We start from the raw sequence: 11,867 nt of genomic DNA on the forward strand, positions 1-11,867 counted from the left end.
CAACACCCAAGAATAATATTATTTGAAAAAAATCAAGTTATTCTCGAGCTAAGTTGAAATGGGGTTTGCTTAAATGCGTGTTCAGTTCTAACTTTCTAACGAGTTTAAAAATTTGAGTACAGACTGCACACTCGACTTGTCATTATTTAAAAAATTCATTTAAAGTTAATTTGAACTCTTGTTCAATATTATATTCATGAACTTATTCAATCAACCCTGCATAATCTTATATTCGTGATGATGTTCAAGAGTCTATATTTATGAACATATACGAGCCTACAATTTAGTCATTAGTGTGATCACGAGTCAAACCTAATAATATTTGGAATCAATTCCAACCCCAAAAATCTAGTTTGTACTTGCTTCTTTATTGCTAAATGAGCACACATGGAGTTTTAAATGAATCAATTTCAAATGATTCATTTGCTGTCCTAATCCTTAATACCAAAATATTAAGAAAAAAAAAGAAAAAAAGAAAAAAAAAAAGGGGGTAAATCTAGTATGTGATGGTTTATTTTATCTCTTAGAAGATCTCATATGGTATTTTTATTTTTATTTTTTAAATTCACAATTACAATTATGAATTTTTTAAGTGACAAATGCACTCGGCGTTTAATATGAAATGATTTTAAAAAGAACTGGGTCCCGGTTTGAAGTTTGAAGTTTGAATTTTGAAGATTGAACAACTGGACTCTAAACAGTGTCCCTTCGCTTTTTCTCGTGCTCCGTATCAACTTCAAAAAAAAAAAAAAAAAAAGGAAAAATTACATATAAATAGAGTCAAAGTTCCATATTTACTTAGAGGCTGAGTCAAAGTTCTATATTTCTCTAAAATGGATTGCTGAGGTGGCACATGGTTTTTTACTGTTTAGAAATTGTGGTGCCTAAAATACCCTTCCGCGAAGGTATTACTTTTTCTTCGAAGGTACTACTTTTTGGCGTCCAGGTATCATGTTTTTTAAACACCCGCGAAGGTACTACTTTTTTGAATTGGAGGTACTACTTTTTTGTTAGGGAAGGGCATTTTAGGCACCACAATTTTTTAAACAGTAAAAAACCATGTACCACCTTAGCAATCCATTTTAGAGAAATATAGAACTTTGACTAAGTTTAAATATAGAACTTTGACTCCATTTATATGTAATTTTTCCAATAAAAAAAAAAAAAAAAGGGGTTGAATTTTGTTTGTACGTAAAAACTAAAGCAATGCAAATTCCCCAAAAAAAAAAAAAAAAAAAAAAAACAAAATAAACAAAAGGGTAAAGCATTTTGGACTTCTATCTTATCCCTCTAGATTCCAACATGTTCAAGTGAATTTTCTCCGATCCTAACACAATCCCTCGCCCCATGGAAGGTATTGCCTCTAATCTAGTTTTCAAATTTTGGGTTTAGTTTCAGTTTCAATAGAACCAGTTCACCCAAAGTCACGCAGACTATGTGTTTGTATATGTGTCTGTGTGTAGTAGAGTTGATTCAATTGCTGGGCTTTGATTCTTTTTATTGTTCTTCCAAAATCATTGTTTGCTGCACCAGCAAAAACTGTTAATACAGTTGATGATCCATCATCAGCACGCTTCACATGGAGGGTTGACAAATTTTCCACGCTGAAAACACAGAAGCTATACTCTGAAAGTTTCTATGTTGGAGAACACAAATGGTTAATTTTTCATCTCTACCCTCTTTCTAGATTTTGATTTTGATCCTTATGTTTGATTTTTAAGTTTTTTTTTTTTTTGGTCTGGGAAAGGCGGTTGCTTATTTTTCCAAAGGGGAACAATGTGGACCATTTATCGATCTATTTAGATTCTGCAAGTTTAGTAACTTTGCCATCTGGGTGGAGCAAATTCGCGCAATTCAGCTTATCTGTGATCAATCAAATTGATAACAAGTCCACAAAGAAGCAAGGTGTGTGTTTTGCATTTTAATTTACAAATATCTATATATCTTGTACTATATAGTGCTGATCTCTTACTCCCCGTGGAGCAAAAAAATTCATCCGCACTTTCTATAGATTGAATTTGCAAATTCTTTATCTCATTTGTCTCCCTTTAATCCTAAGTTCTGATTCTTACAAAACTCCCACAAACTATTCACCAAGACCTTTTAGCAATTTCGTAATAAATCATAGTCCTAGTCATACATACATCAACCTATTCACATCAGGAAAATCAAACTAATGACATATAAAACATCGACTCAAAAAAATAAAAATAAAAATTATTTTCTCTGCACAACACTTCACCCCATAAATTTCAATGGATTAAAATCTATTTTTTCTAATTATCTTTTCTAATTATTTGTTTGAGAGACATGATTTTCAAAGGTGAAGAGGTTTAAATCTATTTTTTGGGATAATCACCTTTTATTGTTGTAATTAGTGGTATTGGTAAATATTGAATTTAGAAACTAAAATAGTATCAGTGGTTTTGTATTAAAAGGAAATGATGTAAGCGGATTTCTATAATGACAGTTGCATTAGATCTAATGGTCACTATAGAAAGTGCAGATGAATTTTCTTGCTCCACGGGGAGCAAGAGATCACTACTCTCTCTCTCTCTATATATATATATATGTACACATAGGCTTATATGTTGTGTGGAAATATATTATTTATCTTTGCAGAATTTGTGCGTTCTATTGGTATTATGATTCTAATCTGTGTTTTACTACTCTTAATTATATGTTCATTTTAATTTACAATTATTGAATGCCACAGGTGTGGAACTTGGAACTTAGCATAAGTTTTAATTAGAAAAGATGTGGTGAATTGATTTTTTATTTTTGACTAAGTAATTAAATAAGGTGAACCTCTACTTTAGTAATTGGTCATGATGTACTAAATAATTAAATGATAATTATCTCTACATACCACCTGATTGTTACTGTTACTGAGTTCGTTACTGTCACCTATTCATCAACCTTCTCCGTGATGGATACGTCTCCACGACCATTTTTCCAAGAACGCTAAGTTCTCAATTGATCTAATCTTGCCTTGTATATGAAATTTACCTGTTCTATCAGCTTACACTGATACCAAAGGCTCCTCTCCCTTACCAGTGGTAGAAGGCCAAAAATGATACTCAACATTCATCCTAAAGAAGGAGAAGAAATAAGTCTGAATAAGCATCATTAGTTACAGTCAATTAACTGCCACTCAGACAGTAAGAATCTCAATCCTGCAGCCTTTCTTAGAAGTGGTTAATGTGTAAATTGTCTGTAATGAAATGCAATCACATGTTGAATGGCATGGAAATATATCCTTAATTTTATAATTTTCAGGCTAGAATTTGCCCAAATGTAAGGTATATTGGAGACAAAACTGATTTTGTTGATGCATTGACTGTATTCACTGGAGATATTATATGTTTTTTGTTTTGGTGTTGAAAAATATAAACATTTAATTTACTTTAAATGCTTATCAGATTGATATGGCATAATACTTCACTGGATAATCGACCCTAAAATAGATTGATTCTGATAATGTTAAACGGATAAGTTTTTCATGCAAATTATATCTTTACTTCTTTGTATGTATTGGCTGAGCCGCATATATGATAAGGAGGCATAGTCCCCCACCACCAACAAAACAAAGTTTTCAGTGCCATCTTTTAAAAGAAATTAAGGTGGCCCCTGCAAAGTTTTATCTCCAATCCTAAATTCAATTTCTTTTCCATCCTTAATTTGAAGCTGATTTCCCTTAATTTGAAGCTTCCAGAGGTTATCTTGTGAACGATACATGTGTTGTTGAAGCTGATTTCCCTGGCTTCCGTTCAGTTGAACTTACGGTTGAGGCGGCAAAGACTGCCTCAGGCAGAGATGAAACTCCTAATTCTTCTTCTCAAGGGGATATTGATGGGAGGATTAGACAGAATGATTCTGATACTGATACAACCCTGCCTCAGACTGATACCTTGGGCCCTCCTCCTGCCAGTAAATCAGCAACTGAAGTGATCCAGTCTTCGGTCCCACCAGCCACTCCAATTGTTGAAAAGGAATCAATGGTTAATTCCCCTCACGCCCAAGATCCGGTCAGCAGCTTTTCTCTAGTCAATCAACAATGTTCTTTTTTTTCTTTGTTTTTTTAAATCTTTGAGAGAGAGAAAAAAAATAATAATAAAAAAAAAAACACTCTTTGACCTGAGAGTCAGTTGCTAAAAAGAAATTTTCTTTTGTAATATTTGTAGGAAGTTGAGTTGCCAAGGAGTCTTCCAATGGGTTCTCCTCTTGAGTCATCTTCATTTGATGACATGGATGCCTATACCTCCAAGTTGGTGTCTGTAGTAGAGACTGATGCACATTTTGACTCCACTACTGAAGGATCGGTCGTCGCCTCCATTCCTCAATCAACTGTTGATGAAGCCAAAAAATTCTTTATAAAGATGTTATCTCGGGACCTATCAGAAATTCCTGATTTTGCCGCACACATTACAGAATCCATCCGTGTCTTATCAGAGTGTCATGACCTCACTCCAGCCCAGCTTGCACAGCTGAAATCCCTCAAGGTTGAGTTTCCATCAGTTCTCAAAACTTTGACTTCCAACCATTCTTTTAAGGAGGTCGAGGAAAAAATAGCAGAAAAGCGAGGAACACAGAAGTGTTTGGTTGAGCAAGTCAAGATTAATGCTTTCGCGTTCCAAATGCAGAGAGCTATTCACAAAGACTTGATCTCAGAGGAGGCAAAGCTTCAACAAGAGGTTGAGCGGCTGCAGGCTGAACTGGCTAAGATTTCCGAGAAGAAGAAAAGTGCTGGGAAAGAGATGAAGCAACTGCATGGGAAGATGGTTAATCTAGAACAGTCTAGGTCCTCTGTTCTTGAGGAGATCTCAACCCTTGAGACCGAGAAGACCGCGGAGAGCTCTCTGTCATGGGTCCAGCAAATGTGGACTGAGCTTAGAGACACATTCATGATACCAAACAATTAATCTCTTTTTATTTGCAAGATGAAAAACTTTTGTTGGTCTACTGTTATATTTCTCTCTAAGGGCCGGTTACATTCTACCTTAAATTTCATGTTTTTGGATATTTTTAACTTATTTCTGGTCGGTTGGGGTCAATATTCTTATACTTTTAGTCCTGCAATTCTACTTTAAATTGCACTTGTTTCTGGATTAATGAATGTGATTATCCTTTTTACCTTAGACCCATCTTCTTTTATTATTATTATTATTATTATTTTATTTATTTATTTATTTATTTATTTTTATTGGTTCTGCTATTGATCTATATCAAGCCTTTTCATGGGTTGGTTTCTTCAGGTGAGCCTTTTCACAGTAAGAATTATTTTAGTAACTTATATAGTTATATAATTTCTCGTTTAGAAAAGTATTAGCATATATTATATTGTCGTTGATATTGAAATCTCATAATACTTTACTTTATCTTCATTCCTAATATTTATAGGGCTCGCCAATAAACTTTCTTATATAATTCCAAATTTGTTTCTTATAACCACCAAGTAATACAAAAATGTTTGACAAAAATTTTTCTTATATTTTTATAGCTCCACCCACGTACGCGGGTTGAGACCGTGGGATACTACTAGGGGCAGAGCCAAATAAGGCCCAAAGGGGGCATGTGCCCCCCTTACTCCAACCTACTATACATAAGTACGTATTTTTGGTATATATATATATATATATATATATATATATATATATATATATATATACTTACATGGTAATTTTAAATAGTGCCCCCCTCAAATTTTCAAATTCTTTTAATTTCCTTTTGAAAAAAAAAAAAATTACATACCCTTCTTCAAATATACAATATATTTTTCTTTTTCTAATTTTTGTTTCCTTTTTCAAAAAATTTCTTTTTTCACTTATGTATAATTATGTATTTTTCTATTTTTTTAAACTTATTTCTTTTATTGATGACATTTGAGATTGTATTTAATTAAAATATTATTAATTAATATTTTTATTCTTATATTTGTAACTATATTTTTTTTACAGTATTTATTTAATATATTATTTTACAACTATTTTTTTCTTATTTGCCCTTTTGATTTAAAAAAATTATATTGTCATATTTGTTAAAAAAAAAAAAAAAAAATTTAACAAGTACATTGTGCCCCCTCTGAAATAAAATCCTGGCTCTGCCCTTGGATGGTACCTCTCTCTTTGATCAGGTGTGGGAGGGAAAATAATTTTTTTTTTCTTAATTATAAAGTAATAGATAATAATTTCATTTAAAAAATTAAATTGACAGGAGGATGTCAAAGTGGCAGCTCTAAGTATCCAAGATTCACAAAATAATGTGAAAGTGCGACATATAACGTGTTTTATGTATTACATTAACATATTGTTATATACTCCCTCCGTCCCATTATTGTTATCCACTTCGTAAACTGTGACTCACAATTATGTGAGTCACAATTTACGAAGTGAACAATAAAAATGAGATGGAGGTAGTAATTATTATCATTTTTGTCTTTATTTCTTATAAATGGGCCAACCACGTAAACTCCTGGTTTTTTTTTTTTTTTTTTTTTTTTTTTTTTTTTTCACTCTTTCTAAGTCATGTATTCTACTTAGATTTAACATTTTTATAAAAAGTTTTTGGGTTAATTCTACCTACACCTCCTGACGTTTGCCTATATTCCACTTACACCCTTTCTACGTTTCAATATTCCACCTACCTTCCTTGAGGTTTTGGTTTGTGTAGCAAATTATCCCCTAACGTTAAGCAACTCACGGTGTGTGCTGATGTCAGCATCAGCAAATTGTTAAAAAGTCAATTTTGCCCTTCTAATGTCTAAAATGACGTCTTTAACCTCGTTCACCAATATGCAATTACAAAACTGCCCTTAATTTGTTAACTCAAGTGTACAAGAATACCCTTCCTTTCACTTCAATATATATATAGATATCTATTCTAGGGTCAGAGATTGGTTATATCATCGATTTCTCTCTACCCTCGAAGCAATTGTGGAGCCCAAATTGGTCCTTCATTTTGCTGGCTTCAAGCCCTTAATTGTTGTGTTCTTAAAGTGGTTTGTCGATTGAGAGAGGCCAAAGTTTCAGTTTGCCCAAGGGTCGAGGCTTACGTAAGCTAGAAAGTCACGGTCGAGGGTTCCAGCGTCGAGCCTGTAATTCGACGTTCGGTCACCGAGAGACATTAATTGTGATACCGTAAAGGTTGTAATCCGACACCTGCCGCTGACATCAACTTGTTCTTCAGCTTCGTCTTCCGTAATCAACTTCGCCTTCGATTTTTGGCCATTAACGTCCATTTCGGCAGTGGTGGCGGCGGAGGAGCCGACATCAACTTTGTTTTTCTTCACAAGAATGGAATCAGATTCTTGGGGTTGTAATGGTGATGGTTCGGATGGTGACGAAGTTACAGAGCTATGCTGAATTCTTCTACAGAGCTCTGGTGTGTCTATGGCCGTTTTGAATTAGGTTTCACCGAGGTGGGTCGAGGAATCGCTGCTCGCCGGACTAAACTGGGTTTGGTCAAACTTAGTTTGTTTTAGCTTTGAGAACAACTGAATCGCTGAACGGGTTTCGTATGACTGAATCGTTGCTCGCCGGATTGAAAAAGGAAGAATCCTTAGTTCAGTCCAAACGCCGGACTTCAACGCCATCGAATCTACGGCCGCGTAGTCATCTTCGTAACGCTGGACAAGAACGGGGTAAGCCGAATCAAAGACGCCGGCGGCGAAGTTCACAGCTACCTCGACCCAGTTCAGTCTAGCGATCCCAAGTTCGGTGAAGCTCAGTTCAGTCCAGCGAAGCTTCGCAGTTTGTTCACTGCACGTTGGTGGTCTCGTAACGGAGGATGACGGCTGTGATAAGAACCAGCAAACTATCCTTGCAATTGAACGGCGGGCAGTAAGGACTAAAATTTGAACGGCGGTGTGTCCTTGCAATTGAATGGCTGGCAGTAAGGAGAACGCCTCAGCTGTGATAAGAACCATCTTTTTCTGTGCTTACTGTTTGTGTATTCTATTGGTAGCATAGTTTCTTCGTCGCCGACAACAATGAAGAAGAAAGGGAAAAAAAAGAAAAAGAAAAAGAAAAAAGATATATATATATATATATATATATATATATATATATATATATATAGTGCTTGTATATATGTGTGTGTGTGTGTGTGTGAGCAGAGAGAGAAATTTAATGGTGTTAAACAGAGAGTGTTAAAGTCTTTTATTTTAAGTTATGAATTTTAGTAAAACAGTAAAATCACACATTTCCGTTGGTAAACTAAATGGTGGTTACTGGCAGGGGGTGTAGGTGGAATTATGAAACGTAGAGGGGTGTGTGTGGAATATAGGCAAACGTTAGGAGGTGTAGGTGGAATTAACCCAAATTTCTTATCACGTCAGTCAACTGTCTAAGTTGACCTCCGTTTCTTACCTTTCTCTTTCTTACTAGACTACTAGTGAATTTATAGATTGGAGTTAGATATCTCCTACCATCTAGGTCTAAAGTAACATTCTTGTAAAATGAGTTTTTGATCGATCTCCTACCGGTGGTGTAGGTTTTTTCAGCCGATTCGTCCTCGGATCAACCTGCAGCGTTACCTCCGGTTTAACAGCGGAGATCAATCGCAAACTCCATCTCTAGTTGAAACTATCTTGTACTGATTTGGATATTAACAGCCATTCGATTCCGTGAATTATTCCATCTGGACGGACCACATCGTCGGGACGACCACCCTCGCAGTACCGACTAACTTGTGCTTCGAATCTTCATTGAGTCCGACCAGTGGCGTAGCTAGAAATTTTCTTCTTTTGGGGGTAATCTTTAATAGCAATAATATATATATATATATATATATATATATATTATTTGAACCAAAACAATATATGTAAAAATTAAAACATTAATTCATAATATTTCTATTTAATACATTCACAACGATTTTTCAAATTATTCATTATTGTTTCAAAATTGAGTTCATTCAATTAAATGTACTAAAAAAAAATCATATTCAATGAATCAAGAATAAGATATGAAAAAGAAAATAATACAATTACCTAACTGTTCTAATATATCACATATGTGAAAAAAAATAAAAACATAAACTAAAATTTAAAAGGACAACAAGCCCTAAAATAATTTTGGTAGTAATAACTAATAATTTTTCTAATTAAAATTATAATATCAACTAATAATAAATTTAGATGATAAAAAAAATATCAAATTACTTGTCTGCTTACTATTGACTTAGTCTTTGTCTACTGGTAAATGGTTGCTCCGCTTGCTTTGTTTGGATTGTGGAAAATGTTGAAGAGGAAGATGAAGATGTGATGGAAATAATCCATTTGTTTATGGTAAAGTCAAAAAGTGTGGTAGAATATCTTGATGAATTTTTTTTTTTTGGAAAGTGGTAAAGAATATAATATTTTGGGTGGAAAAAATATTATATTTTTTTGGAAAGTATAAATTGATAGATATATTATATATATTTACAATTGTGTCACGATTATATTCCTCTCGTGAATGGGCTTTTGGTTATATATATATAGTATATTATGTGTGAATTGTCAAATTTTAGAGGGGGCAACAATACAAATATAAAAATCTTTCCATATAAAATTTAAAAAAATTAAAAGTTCAGTAGAGGCAGTTGCCCCCACTTGTCCCTTTGTGGCTACGCCATTGAGTCCGACGGTCTGGTGAGCGAGTGTGAAGTGCTGAGTCAGCTCGAAAAATGAGTCGACCCATTCAGTTGAATGAATCATTTTGGGGACGATGTGGTGGAGCAAGAGGGTCTGGAGTAAGCCTGTCAATAGATCAGATCAATCAAATCCATATTCGATTTGTTAAGCAAATAGATTATCGGATTCGGATCACTAACGGGTTCTCGGACCGAAAGTCCCAATCCATATCCTATTTAGCTCAGACGCGGATCGAATCGGATTCGAATTCGGATTAAAATCATATTTACTAACATATATAATTATAAAGTTAGATGAAGCGGAAAATTTCTAATATACTGAATGCTACATAATATAACTATGCAACTAAATGAATATAATCATAAATAATTAATATATATAAATTTAGTAATATATAACTAATATATGTAACATTGATATATAACATATTGTAAATTATTTACTCTTTGTTAATAAATAAAGAGTATGATATTATTAGTATGTATATTAAGAGATTTATTAGCATATGGATGAGAACACCACATTATTGTCTATATAGCATTATGATTTTTTTTTTTGATTTTTGGGTTACCTCTAATACAATTTTAATAGGAGTATTGATATATATATATATATATATATATATATATGTAAAATTATTGATAAATAATTATACATATAATTATTTATATATATAATTTTAATCAGATCGGATCGGATCGGACTATTAACAGATCGGATTAGCATAATCCATATCCGATTTATTAAGTTAACGGATTATCGGATTCAGGATCGTAATTCGATTATCCAATTTTTTTGTTCAATTCATATCCGACTAATCGGATCGGATTCAGATTAGGATCCGCTCCATTGACCGGTCTAGTCTAGAGGGACCTGAGATTGGCGGGTTCTAGGAGGAACCGCTTGAACTCGGGGTCAAGGTTGCGTTCGAGTGCTTCGTTATTTGGCGTGAAGATGGTGATGTTGTGTGGACTCAATGATTCTTTTAGTGTCTGCAACAAGCGAGCCTTCTCGACGAGTTCGGCGAGCTCGGTATAATAGGAGTAAGGTGACGAGGACCGAGTTGGAGCTGATTTAGGCGTGGTTGTGACTTGGGTTTTCCGGCAATGCAGTACTGAGGATACCAAAAATGACTTGGGTCGGGCACGACCTATGTTACTGGAAACGGGTATGGAAAGAAGACTTGGTTCAATAAAATCATCACTTGTTAGGCCCAAAATTGGAGGATCAGTCTGGAAGCCCGATCTCAGAGCAAAAGAAATGGGCCCATATCCAAAATGAGCCCAAAGAATCAGCCCAGCGTGAAGAGTTAGTTAGGAAGCTTCTAGAATGTTGGTAAAGGTCTATAAATAGACTAAAAAAGGAAGGAAAAGGAGTTGGAAATTTTCTTGAAGTGTAAAATTATTCTGTCCAAATTAAGAGAGGATATTTCTTGCATCTTCAATGGCGCTGTCTGTGGTAAATGATCGAGATTGATTCGTAAAGAAGAAGCTTGATCTCTGGAAGTTGGATTCAGATCGGTGAGATCATGATCTGTCTTGTAGAGGCTTAGTTCTAATTGATCTTTGGAAATTGGAGTCGGATCTGCACAATCACGATCTATTTTACGGAGCCAGATCTGATGAGCTCACGGTAGGAAAGATTCAGATCCAACCGAAGGAGATCGGAATTCAGCCAATCCGAGACCAGATGTAGTGCATTCGCATTAGTAGAGTTTAGGTCCGATTAGGAATTCACGGTTGATGACTCTGCTCCGATCAGGAACGATGATAGGAGGTGAAAGTTCTAATCCACAGGAGAATGACCAGCAAATAAAGCTCGACGAATTAATGAGCATGATTGAAGCTCTAAGAAGAGAGAATGCGGAATTGAAAGCTGGAATAGAGTGTCGAGAAGTTTAGATTATTCCACGACCGCCTCTGGTAGGCGAAAAAGTTATGTAAACGAATGTTGTTCACCAAGTTGAACAGGAAAGGAACGTTCACCTGGATTTTCGTCGCGAAGAGATCAGGCACGACGATATTCCGCCAAATGTTCATTATGTAGAAGATTGGGAAGAATCTGTCCATTTGGATCCACATCGGGAACGGATTAGAAGAGAAGAGTTCATGGAGATTGATCACACCGTGAGAAGCTTAGACGAGAAGAAGTCGTGGATTTCGGTCGCAATAAGGCCACACCGTCGTGGCAGAAGGAGTTGATGGAGGAAAGGTCCTTCGATCTTCCTTACCGA

General features: G+C 34.9%; 1 protein-coding gene across 1 annotated transcript; it reads left to right on the top strand.

The window, feature by feature from the left end:
• The first annotated feature begins 1,218 nt into the window (after positions 1-1,218).
• On the top strand, positions 1,219-5,138 carry LOC132311771 (uncharacterized). The gene is made up of 5 exons (XM_059809861.1): positions 1,219-1,354; positions 1,534-1,657; positions 1,748-1,905; positions 3,709-4,028; positions 4,185-5,138. Exons 1-5 carry the CDS (start codon positions 1,348-1,350, stop codon positions 4,920-4,922), a joined length of 1,347 nt encoding a protein of 448 aa, XP_059665844.1. The 5' UTR covers positions 1,219-1,347; the 3' UTR covers positions 4,923-5,138.
• Positions 5,139-11,867: the final 6,729 nt, after the last annotated feature.

The sequence above is a fragment of the Cornus florida genome, unplaced genomic scaffold, assembly GCF_030987335.1.
Source record: "Cornus florida cultivar Cherokee Brave unplaced genomic scaffold, ASM3098733v1 CherokeeBrave_3.0.0_Hap2_Chr06, whole genome shotgun sequence".
In the NCBI taxonomy this organism is placed as follows: domain Eukaryota; kingdom Viridiplantae; phylum Streptophyta; class Magnoliopsida; order Cornales; family Cornaceae; genus Cornus; species Cornus florida.

Coding starts and splice junctions, on each gene's coding strand:
- LOC132311771 (XM_059809861.1), top strand. Junction 1,658..1,747: donor TATGTTGGAGAACACAAATG/GTTAATTTTTCA, acceptor GGTCTGGGAAAG/GCGGTTGCTTATTTTTCCAA. Junction 4,029..4,184: donor CCCCTCACGCCCAAGATCCG/GTCAGCAGCTTT, acceptor TAATATTTGTAG/GAAGTTGAGTTGCCAAGGAG.